The sequence below is a fragment of the Urocampus carinirostris genome, chromosome 14, assembly GCF_059441175.1.
Source record: "Urocampus carinirostris isolate Australia breed hairy pipefish chromosome 14, RoL_Ucar_1.0, whole genome shotgun sequence".
In the NCBI taxonomy this organism is placed as follows: domain Eukaryota; kingdom Metazoa; phylum Chordata; class Actinopteri; order Syngnathiformes; family Syngnathidae; genus Urocampus; species Urocampus carinirostris.
The window spans coordinates 4153058-4175512 of NC_142362.1; the positions used below are offsets into that span (position 1 = coordinate 4153058).

The 22455-nt window shown below is 40.2% G+C and overlaps 2 protein-coding genes and 1 long non-coding RNA gene across 4 annotated transcripts in view; all 3 read left to right on the forward strand.

Moving 5' to 3' along the window:
- Positions 1 to 8985, forward strand: part of lss (lanosterol synthase (2,3-oxidosqualene-lanosterol cyclase)) — a 45598-nt gene extending 36613 nt beyond the window's left edge. The window contains exons 20-24 of the mRNA XM_088352391.1: positions 673 to 751; positions 824 to 5434; positions 5512 to 5539; positions 7625 to 7806; positions 8818 to 8985. Coding sequence (XP_088208517.1) covers positions 673 to 751; positions 824 to 961 — 217 coding nt within the window. The 3' untranslated portion in view covers positions 962 to 5434; positions 5512 to 5539; positions 7625 to 7806; positions 8818 to 8985. The remainder of the gene's footprint in view (positions 1 to 672; positions 752 to 823; positions 5435 to 5511; positions 5540 to 7624; positions 7807 to 8817) is intronic.
- A 1839-nt stretch (positions 8986 to 10824) lies between these two features.
- On the forward strand, positions 10825 to 14593 carry LOC148352480 (uncharacterized). Of its 2 annotated transcripts, XR_015852719.1 has the most exons (5): positions 10825 to 10839; positions 10924 to 10969; positions 11107 to 11138; positions 11252 to 11292; positions 14306 to 14593. It is a non-coding gene; the product is annotated as an uncharacterized LOC148352480 (long non-coding RNA). The 2 variants fall into 2 exon arrangements; XR_015852718.1 differs by lacking the exons at positions 10825 to 10839; positions 10924 to 10969 and having other exon boundaries at positions 11025 to 11138.
- A 777-nt stretch (positions 14594 to 15370) lies between these two features.
- LOC148352481 (uncharacterized) lies at positions 15371 to 21952 on the forward strand. Its single transcript, XM_088353490.1, has 4 exons — positions 15371 to 15385; positions 20012 to 20044; positions 21243 to 21670; positions 21746 to 21952. The coding sequence occupies exons 1-4, from the start codon at positions 15371 to 15373 to the stop codon at positions 21828 to 21830; spliced, it is 561 nt and encodes a 186-aa protein (XP_088209616.1). The 3' UTR covers positions 21831 to 21952.
- Positions 21953 to 22455: the final 503 nt, after the last annotated feature.

Genomic DNA, 22455 nt, shown 5'->3' on the forward strand with positions numbered 1-22455 from the left:
CGGGATCGGGAACTTTTTTGACCCAAAGAGCCATTGATTGCATAATATTCAGATTTTGATCTTATTTTATTTTATTTTAATTTAATTTTTACTTTTATTTTATTTTACTTTAGTCATACAATACTATATTTTAAGACCAAACTCAACAGAAATGCCAAACCCCCTGTTTCTTCAGCACATTTTCTTTCACCGTTTGATGTTTGATGATATAAAAAAGAAACAGTGCTTGAGCCTGTGTCCTAACTCAGTATACATATACCACTTAAAATCAGTCTCCCTCCGACAGTTATTTAAAACTGTTGAGACTGTCATTTTTGTCCTATATAATGGCTTTAAAACAAGGTGCAAGCAAAGTTCTTTTGTAAAAATGTCACAAAATACTGCAAACAAGGATACCAACTTATTTACTTTCAGAGCAGACGGCGTTGGGGTAGGAGAAGTCGTGCACAGGCCCTGTCCTGTGTATAGCTCTGCCCATTCCCACCGTTCACCCAATCATGGTGCTTTGCTCGGGCTTTTGGGTGTTTAAAGTTTGTTCTGTGTCATTTTTTCTGTCATTTTGAAAGTGCCTTAGTGATACAATGTTGTGGGAATGAATCAAAACGATTTGTGATTCTAAAGCTATTGAGAAAATCAAATTTATTTTAATGTATTTCATCTCATCATGTGAAGACACCCTGACGGGCAAGCCATCGAGCGAGGCATCAAGCTGCTGATCGACAGGCAGCTTCCCAATGGCGACTGGCCTCAGGTGACCTTCCCGTCCTTCAATTTTATAGCACAAAAATGAGAATTTAACAAACATTGCGTCGTAATACCGTAGGAAAATATCGCCGGTGTTTTCAACAAGAGCTGCGCCATCAGCTACACCTCCTACAGGAACGTCTTTCCCATTTGGACACTGGGCCGATTCGCCTCACAATACCCCAAAAGTTTTCTGGCAGGCAAGATCAAACTGTGACGATGTCAAACTGCCCCGTCCAAAGGATTTAAAAAGGGTATTTTACTTCTGTAATACAGTATTCCCTCGATTTTCCCTCTCACTCTGTTCCATGACCACCAGTATTACATGAAAACTGTCTAATATTTGACCACTAGATGTCTCTGCATTGTGTAGTGCAACCAAAAACAAGTACCGTATTTTACGCACTATAAGGCGCACCGGGTTATAGGGCGCACCCCGAAAAAATAGGTTTTGGTCCTATATTTGACATACATAAGGCACACCGGATTATAAGGCGCTACAATGGGAACATGGACAAAACAGTCAGATAGTTCAGTCCAATTTATTACCCCCTTAACATTCCGAAAGCTTGCAAATAGGCAAATACGTGTCGTAGACGCGTGCGGGTGCGGTGTCCGTACGATATCACTCAAATGCATCGTTCCAAATATCATTCGGAAGGTTAAAGTCTTGGGATTCAAGAAATGCCAACCATTCCTTAGTTTCTATTTTCTTTTTCGCTCGCAACTTTACTGTGCATATGACAATAAAACACTTGGAATTGAGTTTAATTTAAAAATAGACACTCCATTCCATCCATTATCTGCACCGCTTATCACAGAAACATCGAGTTCAGTCTGAAACAAGATACTGGGAAAATGTATAGCCGGAGTAGCTCACCGAAGTCGTTGTGTTCAATAATAATGTGCAACCATGGTCCTCTTATATCCGTGAGTGTAGTAAATCCAGGAGAGTAAAATAATTACAAATACAGTACAGAATAGTAAAATACTGTTTTCTCTATGCCGTCAACCCAACTTGCTATTCACATTCATCTTTTTCGGCCAATTGCAGGCTTTGTTTCGCCCCTTTAGCCTATGCCAGCCTGTAAATGATAAAAAGGATCCGCCCCCTTTACCTCCGAATAACTTTAGCCAATAGTGATCGATTCAACTGATGATTGACACATCTTTTTCGGCCAATCGCAGGCTTTGTTTTGCCCCTTTAGCCTATGTGAGCCTGTAAATGATAAAAAGGATCCGCCCCCTTTACCTCGGAATAACTTTAGCCAATAGTGATGGATTCAAATGATGATTGACACATTGGTTAGCCAATGAAACGCCGGTATATAAATCCCAGCATACACCGCGGACTACTTTGCGTTTGGGGGAAAATGTAGTCGGCGGCTGCTGCATTAGTTGCAAGACTTTGCGACCTAATATTGATCCATAAATAAGGCGCACTGTATTATAAGGCGCATGGTCAGCTTTTGAAAAAAATAAAGGCTTTTAGGTGCGCCTTATAGTGAGGAAAATACAGTACTACAAGGCTAAAGGGAGACTCAAAGTAACCAAATCGCACAATTATTTTTTCCCCACCTTTTCAAAAGGTTTTTGTTCTTTGGGGGGACCTGTTACAGCAAAATGGCAGGCAATCATGTTAGCTCCCTCCAGGTGAACCTGTTGTGGAATGTGGATAATAGCTCATGATAAGTATGTAGGCATTTGGTGAAGGTCTTGGGATGACGTTGTTGCCTGGGCGGACGACCTTCACGAGATGTCTTAACTTTATTTGAGAACACTATAAAAGCCAATGTTGAACGTCTGGAACTTCGAACATGTCCCGAACGCAATAAAGCATGTTCCCTTTTTGCCATGTCTTCTCTCTGCGGATATTTTGGGGCGATGCCCAATGACATTCTCTCCAAAATACCCCATGATATCTAAAATAAAACATTTCTTGACCTATGGGTATTTAAACAAAAATGCACGTTTAACAATGCTAGTCTCTGTCTTTTTGCGACTTTTTCAAATCAATATTGTTTTTTCTTAAAACCTTGTGTGTAATATTTGAGCACCACATAGCAGTTTTGTAATGGGAATGAAAACCAGTTCCAAGACCATAGCGTAGCAGCAAAAGAAGCCCGACCAATATGGCGGTAATTACTAGGTATAGATTCCACTATGTAAAAGAAATACGAAATATGATTCTTGATAAAAATGTACAAATTTACATTGGTATGATAAAGAAAAATATAGATAATGCAAAAGTCGATCCGAAAAATGATGTGGGAATAATGCATAACAAGTAGAAAACCATCCATCCATCCATCCATTATCTGCACCGCTTATCCTCAGTAGGGTGGCGGGGGTGCTGGAGCCTATCCCAAAACCTTTTTGACCAAAAGAGCCATAGTAGCAAAATATCCTGATCGTTTTCAAATCTCAGCAAAACTGCCAAACTAACTCTCCAGACATAATCTAATTTTTTGACGTTAGATGATGCCAGAGCCTGTGTCCCATATCAACAATAATTCCACTTTAAACTTATGTCCCTTCCACAATTACTTAAGATAGTCGAGGCTCATTTCAACCTTTATTATTTTTCATAAATAATGGTTTCAAAACAAGCAGAGTTATTTTTTAAAAATGTCACCAAATACTGCAAAGATACTGACGTATTTACCTTCGGTGCAGACGGCACTAAGATGGAAGTGCACTGTGTCCATAGCCCCGCCCACGCTTAACACTTACCCAATCAAATTGCTCTGTGTGCTTGGCTGGCGTTTCTGGCTGTTTACAGTTTTTTTGTGGGGTTTTTTCTTGAAGTGTCTCAACGGTGATCATACAATGTTTAATGAGCTTCCATATAAAGGATTCCTTAGAGATGTACGGCCATGGTCTGTTGGTGTGACACCGTGTCTGTAGAATGTAATGAGGAGTATGCTCTTGATTTACTGGACCGAAACACTTAATATTAGCCACTGATGACGATGGCCAGAGACTGCTATGCAAGGTGCCTATTGTAGGCGTTAGGGGTTCAGTGTCTTGCCCAAGGACACTTCGATATTCAACTCTGAGGATCCGGGTATCAAACCTGCGACTCTTGGTCCCAAGACTTGTGCTCTACCTCCTGAGCTACCGCCCCCCCCCGGACCCCGGTTGTATAATCTTAATTCAGTCACTCAGCTAAAATAATAGATTAAATAAAGAAATAGATCAAAACAACAGTCATTGACACAGCTTAAGTTAGGTGTCGAATCGAACTGTTAGTTTTGGATCCTTCAACCCAAGGTGGAGCTCAATCAGAATGGAAAATCTTTGCTCGAATGAGGAGTGCCTCAAAATGGGCGAGCAGATCTTTCACGGGGATAAGAAGCTGACACTCAAGGCTGGTTTATCCTGTACTGAATTTCTGCTTGCAGGGTTGGGTAGGGTTACTTTAACTTGATTACTTTTAATTACTTTTGGATGACTCCAATACCAAATATGCTAATAAAAGACAAAACAAACCAAATATGATTTTATTTTTTTATTTTGTCCTGTTTAATTCCGGTTTCCAGTTTTGTTTCCGTCTATTTTTTTTCCTGTCTATTATTTTCTCCAGTTTTCGTTCCCGTCTAGTTTGTCCTCTTTATTTTCGATATCCTGTTTCATGATCTATTCTGTCTGTCCCTTCCTGTGCGATATAAACTCGGGCAATTGGTATCGATCTTGTCGGCCTCTGGCTTCCAATCATTTCACGCCAGACTGCTGCCTAACGTGCATGACTCACCATTTCCCGTAAAATAAAAGGCTGGTGTGAGTAACGTCACGCGTTTGGGTCCTGATCCGGTTCTAGTTCATGACATATAGTTGATAAATCCTTCGCAAAACACTATTTTATATAAGTGCGTTTTATAGTCCTGAAAATACTGTGTATTTATGTATTTTTTGCAGGACTACAACTTTACCTTGACACTGTCAGACAGGACGAAAGGAAGACTGAGATCACTTGCGCTCGTTTCTTGGTTTTATTGAAAGGAAGGAAATGACAAGGTGGGATTCTTCGATCCGTTGGTTGGCGGATTGACGGAACTTGACAGGCGGGTGAAGGCTTGGCGGGAATGGTCGCGGACAGGCGTAATCGTAGTCTTGTTGGCCAGGGCTGGAGAAGAAGGGCGTCGTAGTATTCGGAAAAGAGTTCAGGAGTCAGACGGGCAGGGCAGGTCGTAGGCAATTACAGAAACGGGTCGGCAACGGAGATCAATCAGAAGAAAACAGGGAGCAGGCAAAGAGTCAGAGGTACGGGCTTACTGAGCTGAAGGCAACAGGTAGCGTGAGTACAATCAGACAAAGAGTTACTGGAAGCTGGGGATTTAAATGTACAGGGTGCACCAATCAGTTGTCCTGGCTGTTGGTGCCAAATCCTGAACACAGGTGTTCCCGATCCGGGTGTTTGTCACAGACACGCCAACCTATCACAACACTACCAGTCAGCTTCTTCAAATTCCGTCTCGCTGTTTGTGTTTTCTCAACCGTTATCACGATCAAAATGTTTTTCTTGAAGAATTTTCACATTGTTTTCGAGCTGGCGTGCACATTTTCTAGATTGTTTGCATTCAGCCAGTGCCCACTTTGCCCTCCTGTGAGATGATGAGGGCGTTCCTGCAGGTAAATAAATGTGCAGGGACATGCACCAAGAGCGAATTTTTTGCATTGAGCACACAAGGTAAGAACATCGTTTTACTGTTTTAGTTGTCTTCTACTATTTTCTCTCATCTTTGCATTTGTTTCTCATGATTTCAGGTCAGCCTGTCGATGCATCACAAAAAGGGTGAGGAATTTTGAGATTTGCTTCAAGAGTTACAGTGCTGTGAACAAGTATTTGCCCCCTTCCTGATTTCTGTGTTTTTTGCGTAGTTATCACTCACAAAGGTTCCAGATTATAAAACAATTTTAATATCATACAGAGGCAATCAAAGGAGAAGTAAAATGCTGTATGAAATGGTTGATTCAGTTTATTAAGGCACCAAAAAATTAAAGCCTTTCCGACCCCATGTGAAAAAATAACTGTGACTAACCATAGTTTTGGGTAAGTCAAGTCATATTTATTTGTCTAGCCCTTTATCACAAAAAGTCTCAAAGGGCTGCACAGAGCACAACAACAACAGTTTTAACAGTTTGAATTTAGTTTTCATTTGAATCCACCGCCCCCCCCCCTTTTGCATCCTTCCGCTACTCTACCGTACCAGGTAAATCAATTTGTTTTATCTCCACATGTAGATTTATTTATGATAGTCACACATATATAACACATATGCAGTAGTACGTATTTACTGTTTCGTTATTTTATTGTTATTTTTTGGTGAGTTTAGAGGGCAGGGAGCTAGGTTGACTTCCACAGGCCACACCCAAAATTGATCGCCACCGCCTTTGTTGAATTGAGAAATCACTTAAATGTCAGGACCAGAACAGAAACAGGACCCAATCTTGTAGTGTTTACCACAAGTTTTATTGCAGGAAAGAGGAAGGGCTGCGCCCATGATCCGCTGTTCGCTAGGCGCGGGAGGCAAGTTGCTCTCGTACTCTGATTGTGATCCGGACACGGAAGTAGATATTCTGAAAATGAGCGATGGCGGTGTCAGGGACGGAAAACTGGTCGGTAGCCGGGACTGGGAGAGCAAGGCGGGGTCGGAAATGAGTCGTAAGCCAGAAAGGGAGAGTAGACGTAGTCGGGAACAAAAAGGGGTTGTAAGCCGGGACGGGTCAGCAGACATGGTCAGGATCAAAACAGGTAGTAGCCGGAGACAAACGGGAGCAAAAACGGGACAGGTGGGAGTCAGGGTCGAAAAAGTCTTGCCTAGTATACACTGAGGTTCGCAGACAGACTGACAACAGGGGATTGACAGGACTAATAGTGATAGTGAGCCAATCAGAACCTGCAGCGGTTGGCGCCAAATGAGCGGGCACAGGTGAATCACATCAGTAATCATGACAAATAGGTCTTATTTTGAGATATTTTATTTTGAATCTTGAATAAAATAAGAACCATTTTCCTATTTGTCTATTTAATTTACAACATTTTGACATTAAATGGAATCTGTCAGCAAAAGCGAAGTAGGCTACAAAATCCGAACAACACAATTGAAATGCCACAATCTAAAGATATTCGAGAAAAAATGGAAAAAAGTGATTGAAAAGGTCACAAAGCCATTTCCAAGGCTGTAGGGCTGGCCGTAGCGAACCACTGTCAGAGCCATTATACACAAATGGCTAAATGGTAAATGGTCTGCATTTATATAGCGCTTTTTAAGTCAATGAAGCCCTCCCAAAGCGCTTTACAATGTGCTTCACACTTACCCATTCACACACACACTTACACACCAATAGGGAGTCATCCATGCAAGGCGCCGACCTGCTTATTCGGGGCGTTAGGGATTCAGTGTCTTGCCCAAGGACACTTCGACATATAACACGGAGGAGCCAGGAATCGAACCTGTGAACACGAGCGCTCTACCTCCTGAGCTAACGCCGCCCAATAAGCCCACTAAGACTTGAAACCGTAGCAAACCTTCCCAGGAGTGGTAGACCAACTAAGGTTACTCCAAGAGTTTGACGACGGCTCATCCAGGAGGTTACAAAAGAACCTTGGAAAAACATCTAAGGGACAGCAGGTCTCAGTGGTCCTTGTTAAGGTCAGTGTTCATAACTTTAATGTAAGAAAGGCAAAAAATGGCAGTTTCCGGGCAACAACCACTCCAGTCAAAAAAGAACATTTGCCAAAATGCATCTTGATTATCCTCAATACTTGGTTTGATGATCTGAAACCTGTGTGAATGATAAATATGCAAAAATCACAGAAATCTGGAAGGCGGCAAATACTTTGTTACGACACAGTAACTGTTTTAATTATTCCTAGGAGGACACTGTGGCCGTGGAGGTGGAGGTGGAGGACATGGTCATGGACACGGGCATGGACACGGGCATGGGCACGGGCATGGGCACGGACAAGAAAAGGGATGTAAAAAACGCGGCAAGCGGCGCCACAAGTTAGGACACAAACATCGCAAGTGTCATAAGAAAGGACGGGACTGCCGCGGGGTGAGATTCTTATTTAACCACATTTCTTTGTTCTGATTTTCTATTCAATAAAGAAAATGAATACCGTAAATTTAAGACTACAGAGCGCACCTGATTAAAAGCTGATGGCTCAAATTTAAAGGGACAGTGTGTAAAATTTGGTGCTTTCTAGTGGCAAAAGAATCTTTCATTCAGTAGAAAAACAACTGTAAGGGAAATTATGGTCTAAAGGTGCCTTTTATACTCTTATATTTTTATACTCTTATATCTTTATACGTTTATATTTTTATAATATACTCAATAAGTGTGTGGTTTTACGAATTTGAGTTGTGCTCAGAGGCACGCACCTTCAAGGTCAAAATGATGAGTTCCCAGCCAACAACTGGGTCTCTTTCATTAAAAAGCCAAGACTTGAAAGGCCACTAACAGTTTCCCAGCTACTCCTCATGCTAGCTTATCCGTTGAAAATAACTTCCAGGTGCTTATCAAACAATGAATTACGGTGGTTTCCAAGACTCCTCATGCTAGCCTATCACAGAAATCCTTTTTGTTAATCCAACTCCCAGGAACCGCTCGACAAAGGAAGTCTGTGATCGCTAGCTATGTAAAAGGGTACGGCCTTTGATGTATACTGTTAGCTTCCCCCCTAGGGGAATAGTGTACTCTTTTTTTGTATGTTTATTGTCAGGTTGGAGTGCCCCCTAGTGGCCAGCAGTGTACATCACACCATGTCACCAAAGAAATCGTCCAATCCGAATACCACTTACAAGCACGTGATTTATTTTATCCTCCAATCAGAATCCTTGTAACAGAATAACAAAGGTGCTCACACTTCGAGAAATGTTTATTTCTTTTCCATACTAGAATCCATACCTTGTAGTCGCCACCGTGTTTGTCTGGCATCTTGCTACTCCACTGTGCTCTGTGGCTCTGGTTTTCATTGGCATTAGAAAATACAGTGCTATCTCATGTTTAAAGAAAACACACTGGGACTTTAATGTTAAGCTGTTGTTTTCCTGCTCTTCTTTGCAGTACTCGAGCAGTTCCTGCAGCAGCAGCAGCAGCAGTAGCAGCAGCAGCGACTCTGACTAGAATGTCAGCCTCTTAATGAATACTAAAACACATATTTGCATTAAAAGATTTTCATTTAATCATGCAAATGTGTCCTTTTTTGACCATGAATTAAAATACATTACCGTATTTTCAAGGCTGTTGTCACTTTCTACTCAATACTGGCCTCTCTGGCTGAAAGGGTAACTGCAGCCTATATCAAATTTAAATAATAATAATAATTTCCTTGTATTGTCATTCTGTGTAACAATGTACACAGAACGAAATGTCGATTACACCTGACCCGTTGTAGCGAGCCGATGCAGCCGCAGCCAACAGAGGGCGCCGCCGACCACTTTTTAAGTCTTAGGAATGACTCGGCCGAGGCGCGAATCACCGACCTCCCAGTCTCAAAGCGGGCGCCTTACCATCTAGGCTACCAAGAAATATGATAAAATATCTAAATAATTAAAAATATCTAATCAAAAAACATATATATATATATATATATATATAAAAAATGATCATGTTAAAATACTTAAATAGCAAAGTTAAATTTGAAAAAAACATTTCAAAATATTTAGGAGTTTAAAAATGGAAACAATATAACAATTTAATACCTACAATATTGATGATCTTAATAATAAAATACTTTACTGTCTGAAAAAGTGTAGTAATAAATTATGTAAATATTTGAAAAAAATTGAAATACCTATACGTATCATGATAACATATTTAAATATATAAAAGATATTTTTTTTAATTTTAAAAAGTATAAGAATAAAACATTTCAATACTAAAAAAATATATTAATACAATTTTGAAATATTTTTAGAAATGAATCTAAATATTTTAAAAAATATATTATAAAATACTTAAATATCTATTAAATTGATAATAGAATATTTAACCAACTGAAAATTAGTAATGAAATATCTAAAAATCTCCATAAAATAAAACAATATACCTACATTAAAAAAAAACCTAAACATTTGAAAAATATAAAAATGAAATTTGTGAATTTGAAAAATATATAATGATAAAACATCTAAATACTGGGATCATATAAAAATACAATTTCAAACTATTAAAGAATTAAGCAAACTATCTAAAAGAATGAAATACCTTAGTATTTATTCAATTTAATAATAAAATATTTAACCATCTGAAATAAATATCGTGATAAAATAACTTAATGTTTAAAAATGAATACATAAAATGTCTAATCACCTAAAAATGTATTATAAAATATCACAATATTCTAAAAGTATAATAATGATGTTTATACATTTGAAAAATATCAAATGCTGAATTCCAGAATAATAAAAAAAAAAAAATCAAAATATTTAAGAATCATAATAAAATATCCAAATATATATTTTTATAATAAGAAAGAATAATAATACATTTAATAATAAAATATTCAACTACTTAGCTAGTAATAAGATGCCTAAATATCTAAAAAAAAAGGAAATATCTAAATAATATGACAAAAGACCTCCCAAAAAAAACTATAATAAAAAAAACGAGTGTCGGAGGAAACCCACGCAAGCAGGGGGAGAACATGCAAACTCCACACAGGAAGGTTTGATCCCATGACCTCAGAACTGTGCCGCACACGCGCACACCACTGCGCCGCCGTGCTGCTTAAATATTACAATTTTAATATAATATAAAATAATATTTATTTTATAATAAATCATCCCCAAAAATATATCAATAAAATATCCAATTAAAAAATATCAAGAGAAAAGGTTGTTTTTTAACAGTCATTTACTTGCAACAAACACAAATGGAATATATTAATTTAAAATTAATAATATATATATATAAAATAAAAATGAAACAGATTTACGAAGAAGAAATCACATTTTCCAGGGTTGACGTCACAACCATTCATAGTTCATTTCCCATTTTAAGCTGAGCTTTGATTGGTCGAAGCAATTTCTATGTCATTCTGTTGTCAACAGGAAGTGGTAAAATGGCCGCTCAGGTGATGAAAAGGTGAGTTTTTATTTTTATTTCTTTAATATATTTCTGCCCCAAAACAATTTTACTATTTTATTGATTCTTTTTTTTTTTAATTAGATTTTTTTGGTTCTTATTCCCCATAAAAATGGCTGAGTTTTGTCAGGTAAGAAATCCCCTAAATGTTGAGTCATCTGCAATTACGGACAAAACCATTTGCAATATTTCCGGGGGGTGTGGCACAATTCGGATTTTTTTTTGCTTTTTTTCCTTGTTGACATTTAATAAAAGCACAACTTTTAGGCAGGTGAGGAAACGAAGAACTCAACTGCCAGGTAAATGCAGCTACGCTTAAAAGAAAATAAAACATTTGGGGAAGATCAATTTAATTATTTGAGTTGTGGTGAATTATATTTTAATGTCATTTATTTGTCTTCCTTTATTTTAGGATTTGGATTTGAAATTTTGACAAGCACAAGACTTATCAAGGTATTTTTACCTTTTTACTGTTTTTAGTATTATTATTTTTTTGTTATTGATGGACATTTTCCGTCTTTCAAATGTGTACGTATTTATTAACGGGGTTGGGTAGGGTTACTTTAACTGGATTACTTTCAATTACTTTTGGATTACTCCAATACCAAATATGCTAATAAAAGACAAAAGAAACTAAAATGAATAAAATGATGACTCACAACACGTGGTAAGCTTTCTCTCCTGGCTTTGATCTCCGGCAAAACCAGGGTTGGGTAGGGTTACTTAAACTTGATTACTTTCAATACTTTTGGATTCCTCCAATACCAAATATGCTTATAAAAGACAAAAGAAACTAAACATGAATAAAATGATGACTCACAACACGTGGTAAGCTTTCTCTCCTGGCTTTGATCTCTTTGATCTCCGGCAAAACGAACATCAAATGCGACAGAAACAAAATGAAAATCAATCCAAACAGCTTGCCAACATCATTTTTGCCGTTCCATGTGTTCCGTTATTCCCCAAGCCTGCACAAAATTGAGTCATTTTATTCATATTGAGTTTCTTTTGTCTTTTATTAGCATATTTTGGTATTGGAGTAATCCAAAAGTATTGAAAGTAATCCAGTTAAAGTAACCCTACCCAACCCTGTTTATTAAATGTTTAGTTTTTATAGTAATGCTATGTTGCATAACCTGATAGGGAACCTGTTTTGTAAAGAGGAATTTTTTGACATTTGGAATTGCCTAACTTCCTGAAGGCGTCTGTGAGCCACCATTGATTTGTTTTCTTATTTTTTTTTAATCGAATAAAATGGCCGAGCCGTTTTTGGAAACCTTGAGACATTTTCCCCTGGCTTTTCTCCAAAATTAGTCCATAAGTTCTTGACTTTATAAAAAAAAAAAAAATTAAGAGAACTTGTGAAACCCCCTTTTCCAAGATGCTTTTAATGTACGTTTACGTTTTGTAGAGTCATCAGTTTAGTTCGCTTCTTTTGAATCTTTCTTCTGGGGATGAGGTTTTGGCTTGATTCCTAACCACTTCTCCATTTTTCTTGTGTTCTCTGACCGTCTACTTTGGAAAATGATATGCAAATGCACGACCTTATAACGCTCGGGAGAGTCCGGAAGCACAAAGTTATTTGATGCTGGCTTCTGATTGGCTGCCGAGTATGCAAATTGCCAAACGAACCAAAATTTCCAAACCGAACGAAGATTTCGAAATCAGAATAAAGCAAACGTTTGATTTAAAAAAATATATATTTTTCTTGAAAAAGTTGTCGGCCCCCCGGGCAGAGAGGTTTTGTAAGCTTCACGCCCGACGAAAAAGATGTACGCCCCGGGCGTCCGGGCAGACGTCTCTTCTGTTCAACATCAGGGCCCGACAGCTTTCACTGGTTTACCCCTGCCGTATCATAGAACCCGTCCAAACATCCCATTATCCTTTCACAACACCTCTCCACTCATTCCTATCACCAACAAGAGCTCTAGCTTCCACTATATTTAGACCTCGTTCCTGCAGTGCACTCATAACACCATCCATCCAAGTCAATCGCGGCCTTCCTTTATATGTATGCATATGTGTATGTATGTATATATACACGCAAAAAGTCCCTCGTTAAGAGACTGGATGGAAATATGTGTTGGCCTGGAGAGGAATGGGCGCCACCAGGCTGTGCTTGCAAAAGACACACCACAGGAAATGGTGCCCTTACAACCCTAGTCGATAAGGGAATACATATTTATACATGGATACGGATTAATTAATTCAGACAACTTCACAAATATTTAAATGTTAATATATATAGGTATGTTTCTTAGATATCTACATAATTATAATATTTGTATATAAGGCAAAGTTATTCATAAAATACTTTCTATAATAATCATAAATAATTACAGCCTTTCATATACTTTTTGGGATTGTGGAGTATTTTTGTACAACAAAGTTTCTTGTGTGGGAAAAAAAACAACCATTAGCCACATTTTCCAACATGGCTACAATAGTCTTTTCCTCAGCTAGTATCACCCCCCCTAAACAAGCACACAAGACTTTGAAAATATATAAAAATATCTTGCCTATGTATTTTCATATTTTATTCCATGAGCCTTATTTTAAAATTGGGTTCCCTTTAATGTCATTGCAGTCTTTATTGAACTATAGTTCTTATCTATCCTAATATTCGTACAGACTCTCATATACTTTTTGGAGTTGTGTGATATTTTTCCACGATAAAGTTTGTACTCTCATTTGAAACAAAAACAACATCTCAATCCCCCCCCCCCCCCCACTTTTTTTTCCATACAACAGACTCATTTTGCCAAATTTACCAAAATAAATTATAAATGTATCCTTGTCAGCATTGGCTCCAATTTGACCTGCATCATACAAGACAATTCTCGAATTGCCTTCCATCCATCCATTATCTGCACCGCTTATCCTCAGTAGGGTCGCGGGGGTGCTGGAGCCCATCCCAGCAATCATCGGGCAGTGGGCAGGGGACACTCTGAACTGGTTGCCAGCCAGTCGCAGGGCACACAGGGACAGACAACTCACTCGCTCATCCACGCCTAGGGACAATTTGGACCGGCCAATTAACCTGACGTGCATGTTTTTGGAATGTGGGAGGAAACCGGAATGCCTGGAGGAAACCCATGCAGGCACAGGGAGAACATGCAAACACCCCACAGGAAGGTTCGATCTCATGACCTCACACACGCGCTAACCACTGCGCTGCCGTGCTGCCTCCAATTGCCTTATTTTTTAAAAATAAGATCACTCTGACGGTTGATGCTATTGGATGTGATCACTTAAGTCTTTTTTCTGACCCCTTAAATATACCCCCCCCTGGAGGGAACACAATAGTTTCTTCCGCAGGGGGTATCACCACCCTAAACAAGCACACAAAGGACTGTGACTCATTTTGCCAAAATCTTCCATCATAGAAATTTAAGATGTTTGCGCTGTTACACTGTCAAACCATTTTTGTTGCAACTGATAAATCTGTTTTATTTTTTTTCTTCAGGAATAATGCCGTACGGTCCGAACAGACCGTGTATCCCTCCTCGCCCATGCTATCCCCCGCCCCCGGCTTGCGGACCCTATGCAGGGCCATATACGCCGGCGTATGGATACGGGCACAACTACGGCTACGGCCCAAACTACGGATACGGCTACCGTGGTTACGGTCGTCGCGGACACTATTACCATGGCTACGGCTACGGCCACAAAGGATGCTCCATACAGTAATCTATATTTTGAAACCTGATTGTTATTCTCCTTAGAGAAATAATAAAGAGCATCATTCCTATCATTATTTTTGTCATTATTGTTGCGTGAGCATCACAAGGGAGTTCTGAATGAAGACCTTTGTAAAGGGTCTTGTGATTTTTGTAAGGATTATGCGTCACACTGCTTAACTTTGCAACTTTCAGGAATTGTTTTCTGGAATGTCTGCAATACAAAGAGAAATATTCATTTCACAAAAAGACTTAAGGCAAGATGTTTTTCAGAAAATGCATCGATCAAAATTAAAGAACAACAATGACTTAGGCATGGAAATATGTTTTTTTGTAGGTTACAACAGTCAGCAATTGGTAAGAAGTGTACATGTCATGAACCGGAGCAGGATCAGGACCCAAATGCGTGACGTTTCTCAAACCAGCCTTTTATTTTACGGGAAATGGGGAGTCATGCACGTTAGGCAGCAGTCTGGCGTGGAAGGACAGGGAGCCATAGGTCGACGAGATTGATACCAATTGCCTGAGCAGATATAGGACAGATGGGGTCGATGCCGGACAGGACGAGACTGACCGGATTGATATCAAAACAGGGTATCGAAATTAAGCGGGACAAACTAGACGGGAACGAAACTGGAAACCGATTTAAAACAGGACAAAGCAAACGGGAACAATACCAAACAGGAAATACCAACAGGAAACAGGTCCGAGTCAAAACCCACGTCTTGCGGGGCATAGGTTTGTCAACAGACTGACAAACGGTGAGTGAGAGCACTGAGCTTCAATAGAAGGAAAGCCAATCCGTCAACGAGCCAAAGCTGGCACTACATGGGCGGGGCCAATTGGGCGACATGGCAACCATGACAGTACAGGCCTCTGCTTTGAATGACTTCGGCACATCTGCGGCCACAGGCTACCACTAGTTTCTCACACAACTCTGCCGTAATTTTGGTCCATTCTTCTTCCAGCCTCCTCCACAGTTCGGTGATTGTAGTGGGTTTCTTGACCATAACTTTGTCATCAAGGATTTTCCAGAGGTTCTACAGATCAGGACTCTGGGCGGGCCTTGTCATTAATTCAACCTTTTCACCTTCAAGGAAATGATTTGCCCATTTTGCTGTGTGACCTAGAATATCCTGCATGAAGACTGCAGGCTGATTGAGCATTGATGAAGGTTCTGATACACATTTGCATTCACTCGGCCGTGCCGCTGTATAAGAGGACCAACTTCGGCTGCATGTCCCAAACCATGACACTTGCTCCTCCACCTTTCATTGACTTTTAACACATTTTGTGTATAGTCTTTCTCCAATGTTTCGCCAAACATGATGCTTTCCATCAGACCCAAACAAATTAAATATGCTTTTGTCACTGAAGTGAACTCTGGACCTGGTCTCCTCTGACCACACACCATGCTCCTTAGCAATGCTTAGTCCAGCTTTTTGAGTTATTTCGCTAATGAGAGGTTTGGTTACTGCTGTGTGGTCCTTCAGTCTAAATGGTGAGATGATGCTTACCATGTTAAGCACTGAACTGGAGAGCAATTCTTGCTGCAGTGTGGAAACAACAGGGTTGGGTAGGGTTACTTTAACTGGATTACTTTCAATGACTTTTGGATGACTCCAATACCAAATATGCTAATAAAGGACAAAGGAAACTAAAAAGGAATAAAATGATGACTCACAACACGTGGTAAGCTTTCTCTCCTGGCTTTGATCTCCGGCAAAATGAACATAAAATGCGACTGAAACAAAATGAAAATAAATCCAAACATCATTTTTGCTGTTCCGTTACTCCCCAAGCCTGCACAAAATTTAGTCATTTTATTCATATTTAGTTTCTTTTGTCTTTTATTAGCATATTTGGTATTGGAGTCATCCAAACGTCATTGAAAGTAATCAAGTTAAAGTAACCCTACCCAACCCTGGGAAACAATTACCCATTGACATCCTCTGCAGTTCATGTTATGGGAACCTCCTGCGTGGGTTCAAATCCAGCTCCAGACTTCCTGTGCGGAGTTTGTATGTTCTCCCCGTGCTTGCGTGGGTTTCCTCCGGGCACTCCGGTTTCCTCCCACATTCCAAAAACATGCATTTCAGGTGAATTGGCCGGTCCAAATTGTCCCTAGGTGCGAATGAGCGAGAGAGTTGTCTGTCCCTGTGTGCCCTGTGATTGGCTGGCAACCAGTTCAGCGTGTCCCCTGCCCACTGCCCGGAGATGGCTGGGATGGGCTCCAGCCCCCCCGCGACCCTAATGAGGATAAGCAGTACAACTGATGAGATGAGTGTGATGATCCTCTGCAGTGACCTGCCCTCTCTTGAATTTGTCCTCTGTGGACGACCAGCCTACTTGGGCAACTTGAATGAGTTTGTACTTCTGTAAAGATTCAATATTCTTGAAATCACAGATTTGGAACCATCACCGTGTCGTGCTATGGCTTATAAGACCATCCCTTTCGTTTTCATTTGGACAACCTGCTGCCTAGAGGTTTTCAGTCACTTTAGAACGTCCCACCATCTTGCAAAGTCAGTGAAACCGTCAGTTAGAATGCCAGTCAAATAAGGGTTGACAGATAATCAAGGAAATTAGCACCATGTGCTAGATTAGCACCATTAAACAGGAAGCCCTTGTAAGGTGTTTTTGGCAAAATACAGGTTTTTTTAGTTGAAATGCCTGATCCATTTTGTGAAAAAGTGTTGTAGTAGCATGGTATACAGGTAGAAACAACACAATGTCCTTAAACTGTTGAGCAGTGCAGATGGATTTTATTTCATAATTATTGAATTGTTTGTAAATTGTTCTCAAATTTTTGGTGCATATCTATTTAATTCACTAAAATATTTAATTCGTACAAAAACAAATTCAACAAATTCAATTATATATAAGAATTATTTTTCTATTTCATTAGTATTGAATAGTAATGAAATGCATTTTACCTTTTCTGTTTTATATGAATGGTGTGGAGGCACCATATAATACACACTGTCCCTTTAAAGACGAATGTGAGCTTGGCAACCAAACACATCTAGAATAGCAATATTAAAATCTCCCTAAATTGAGGCCAATGCAATCAATTTAGTAGTAAATACAGTGGCTTGCGAAACTATTTGGTCCCCTTGAACTTTGTGACCTTTTGCCTCATTTCAGACTTCAAACATAAAGATATAAAACGAGGAACACACCAGGCAGGTCCGAGATACTGTTGTGGAGAAGTTTAAAGCTGTATTTGCATACAAAAAGATTTCCCAAGCTTTAAATATCCCAAGGAGCACTGTGCAAGCAATAATATTCAAATGGAAGGAGTATCAGACCACTGAAAATCTACAGAACTTTCAGCTCATACAAGGAGAAAACTGATCAGAGATGCAACCAAGAGGCCCATGATCACTCTGGATGAACTGCAGAGGTTTACAGCTGAGGTGGGAGAATCTCTCCATAGGACAACAATCAGTCGTATACTGCACAAATCTGGCCTTTAAGGAAGAGTGACAAGAAGGAAGCCATTTCTTAAAGATATCCATAAAAAAAGCGTTGTTTAAAGTTTGCCACAAGCCACTTGGGAGACACACCAAACATGTGGAAGAAGGTGCTCTGGTCAGATGAGACCAAAATGTAACTTTTTGGCAACAATGCAAGACGTTATGTGTGGCGTAAAAGCAGCACAGCTCATCACCCTCACACCATGCCCACAGTCAAACATGGTGGTGGCAGCATCATGGTTTGGACCCAGCAGGGACAGGGAAGATGGTTAAAATTGATGGGAAGATGGATGGAGGCAAATACAGGACCATTCTGGAAGAAAACCTGATGGAGACTGGGACGCAAATTTGTCTTCCAACAAGACAATGATCCGAAACATAAAGCAAAAGCTACAATGGAATGGTTCACCAAAAAACATATCAATGTGTCAGAATGGCCAAGTCAAAGTCCAGACCTCAATCCAATTGAGAATCTGTGGAAAGAACCGAAAACTTCTGTTCACAAACGCTTTCCATCCAACCTTGCTGAGCTCATGCTGTTTTGCAAGGAGGAATGGGCAAAAATATCATTTTCTCAATGTGCAAAACTGATAGAACCATACCCCGAGCGACTTGCAGCTGTAATCGCAGCAAAAGGTGGTGCTACAAAGTATTAACTCAATGGAGCTGAATCATTGTGCACACCCACTTTTTCCTTTTTTATTCATTAAAAAAGTTTAAGATATCGAATAAAGTGTGTTCCATTTCACGATTGTGTCCCACTTATTGATTCAGGACTTTGTCCGATGGAGCGACGCAAACCACCTGCACCTGAACACCACCAAGACCAGGGAGATGGTGGTGGACTTCAGGAGAACCAGAACTCACCCGGTTCCTGTAACCATAAAGGAGAATGTGTGGAATTTGTTCAGACCTACAAATACCTGTGTGTGCAGCTGGACAACAAACTGGACTGGACTGCCAACACAGAAGCTCTATGTAGGAAAGGGCAAAGCCGACTTTACTTCCTCAGAAGGCTGGCCTCCTTCAAAATCTGCAAAAAGCTCCTGAAAATATTCTATGAGACAGTTGTGGCAAGCGCCCTCTTCTATGCGACAGCGTGTTGGGGAGGCAGCGTCAAGAAGAAGGATGCCTCTCGTCTCAATAAACTGGCTAGGAAAGCGAGCTCTGTTGTGGGCAAAGAGCCGGACAGCCTAACAACAGTAGCTGAGAGACGAGCACTGAAAAAGCTGCGGTCAATCATGGACAATCCATCACATCCACTACACAGCGTTATCTCCAGACCGAAGAGCAGTTTCAGTGACAGACTGCTGTCACTGTCTTGTACTACGGACAGACTGAAGAGATCTTTTCTTCCTCATGCCATGAGGCTCTTTAACTCCACCCGGCAGAGTAAAAGCTCACAGTAAACCACACCACCTACATTGCACATTACCGAATCTTATTGCAATATGTATTCTGTGTAGCACTATTTAGTTATTCTATATAACACGCTACAGTGGGCATTTGCACGTCACACTGGGTATTTGTATATTGTATTCTTTTTGCTTTATTATTGTATTGTTCTCAGCGAAGGGATGCTGCTGGGAATGTGAATTTCCCTTCGGGGATGAATGAAGTATCTATCTATCTATCTATCTATCTATCTATCTATCTATCTATCTATCTATCTATCTATCTTGTTGATGCTTCACAAGAAATTACATTTTTCTATCTTGATGCTTGAAGTCTGAAGTGTGGCAAAAAGTCACAAAGTTTAAGGGGGCCAAATAGTTTCGCAAGCCACCGTATGTTAACTAATAAACGTGTTAAATCATTCAAAGAACACAGTTTATATCACACGAAAACACAAGTTAGGTGGGAGTGGAAAGTGAAGGAGTGGCTCCTCTTAAAAGGGGCAACAAAGAAAGGCAACACCTACATTTGAAACTCAGCAGTACAAAGTAAGTTCTTCTCTTTTTTGCTCTTTTGAAATTCATTCTGATGATTGAGATTTTTTTTTCAAAATAACAGGAAATCGCTGAAGGATGTACGGCAACAACCAAGGTAAACAGCATGGACGCTCTGAAAAACTTTTTTGCAATATTTTTTGCAGTAGCTTGGATCATAATAATGAGAATAATATCCAATATTCTATTCTTTAGAATTGTAATTGTCTTTAATAAGAATTTAGTAAAAATAGTTTATGACAAGTTTAGATGTGGCACTCCAGGATAAACATGTCATAAAAGACTTAATAGAAAAACGTAATTATAATTCCCTGCTCTACGGACTCCCCCCAAAAATATTAGAATAAATCAGAATAATAGTGCATTGCAGATTTTAAAGGGTGTGCTATATTTACGACATTTTGTTCCAAATATTTAAAAGAATCCTCGGTTATTGTTTTCCAGAGATTTTTGGACTTGAAAAAAAAAGATCCTTACCCCAATGGCAAAAAATGGACCTCATTTTATGTGTAATATGTCTTATTTTGAGATATTTTACTTAAAATAAGAACCGTTTTTCTATGTTTCTGTTGAATTTACATTTTATCACAAATGAATAAAAGTCTCATCTCATCTCATTATCTGCACCGCTTATCCTCAGTAGGGTCGCGGGGGTGCTGGAGCCCATCCCAGCAATCATCGTGCAGTGGGCAGGGGACACCCTGAACTGGTTGCCAGCTAATCGCAGGGCACACAGGGACAGACGACTCGCTCGCTCATTCACACCTAGGGACAATTTGGACCGGCCAATTCACCTGAAATGCATGTTTTTGGAATGTGGTAGGAAACCGGAGTGCCCGGAGGAAACCCACGCAAGCACGGGGAGAACATACAAACTCCGCACAGGAAGTCCGGTAGCTGGATTTGAACCCACAAAGGAGGTTCCCAAGACCTTAGAACTGTGCTGCACACGCGCTAACCACTGCGCCGCCGTGCTGCCCTATGAATAAAAGTAACGTTGTTTATTTTTTGTATTGGGCGCCATGGCAACAGTGACCAAATTAAAATTCGTTGATGACTTATCGACTCTTATTTTGGAAATGTGTTGCTGCTGATGTCATTGAACTATTGTTGTTACTCATCCTGATGTTCTTTTCCGGGAATCCCGAGAGCAGGGAATTACAATTATATATATTTTTATTTATTTTATCCTTGAGTGCCACGTCTTATCTCGTTATAAACAATGTTCACTCCTTTCTTATTAATGTAAATGAAGAACTTTCTAATTTGTCCTCATTTTCATCTTTCCTCAAAAGGGAACCAGTACCCCCAAGGTTACCCCAACCAGCCAGGGGGGTACCCGCAGTATCCTCCTGGGGGGCAGTACCCACCGGGTGGATGCCCTCCTCAGCCCTGCTGTCCGCCTGGCTCTGGACCGACCTCAGGACATGGTGGACATGGACATCAGGGACATGGACCTGGTCATGGACACGTTCATGGACATGATCATGGACCTGGTCATGGACATGGACCTGGTCATGGACACGGTCATGGACATGATCATGGACATGGTCATGGACATGATCATGGACATGGACATGGGCACGATCATGGACATGGTCATGGACATGGTCATGGACACGATCATGGACATGGACATGGCGGTACCTGTCACAAAAAACACAAGCACAAGCATGGCCATAAACACGGCAAATGCCACAAAAAAGAAAAAGACTGCCATGGGGTAAGATTCGCCAATGTCCCTTCTTGCATTGTCCCCTTCTTTCAATCTCCATCCATGTTCTCCTTTTCTCTCCAGTCTTCTAGCAGTTCCTGCAGCAGCAGCAGCGACTCTGACTAGATCAAATCGTCCCACAAAGAGACAACAACAAAGAAACGAATGAAGACAAAAAGAAGTCAAACTTTTTTGCGTCTTCTCGTCAACGCCCGATTCGAGCAACAGATTTTGGACTCTGCACCGTTGTACCGACCCCACTGCGGAAAATAAAACAATATGACACGTGAACTGACTTCATGTTTTGCTTTGGGAGAGGCTGACCTGTGCACGGCCGCACCTTCTCCCAACAGTGTTCGTCATCTTGGAATTTGTAATCTCATCCCGTTTTGATAGTCCGGAAAATTCCGAGATAACGGCCATTGGACGCCAAATTGCTGACATTTTGACATTGCTGCCTCATTTTCTTTGCTGTCAACCAGTGTTCCCTCAAAGCATCGCGCACTGCCCGCACATTCTCAGCGCACAAGAAAATCTAGCCAGCGCAATGTTCCCTCTAAACTGCATGTGTGAGTTTTTAGAATTTTTCGAGAACCGGCTTCTTCGGCTCGGCTCACTAAAAGGAACCGGCTCTTTCGGGTCCCAAACGGCTCTTTAAGTTGTTTTTGCTTCTTTCATCCCTATATGAGTCCCAGGGTTGGATAGGGTTACTTTAACTTGATTACTTTCAATTACTTTTGGATTACTCCAATACCAAATACGCTAATAAAAGACAAAAGAAACTAAACATGAAT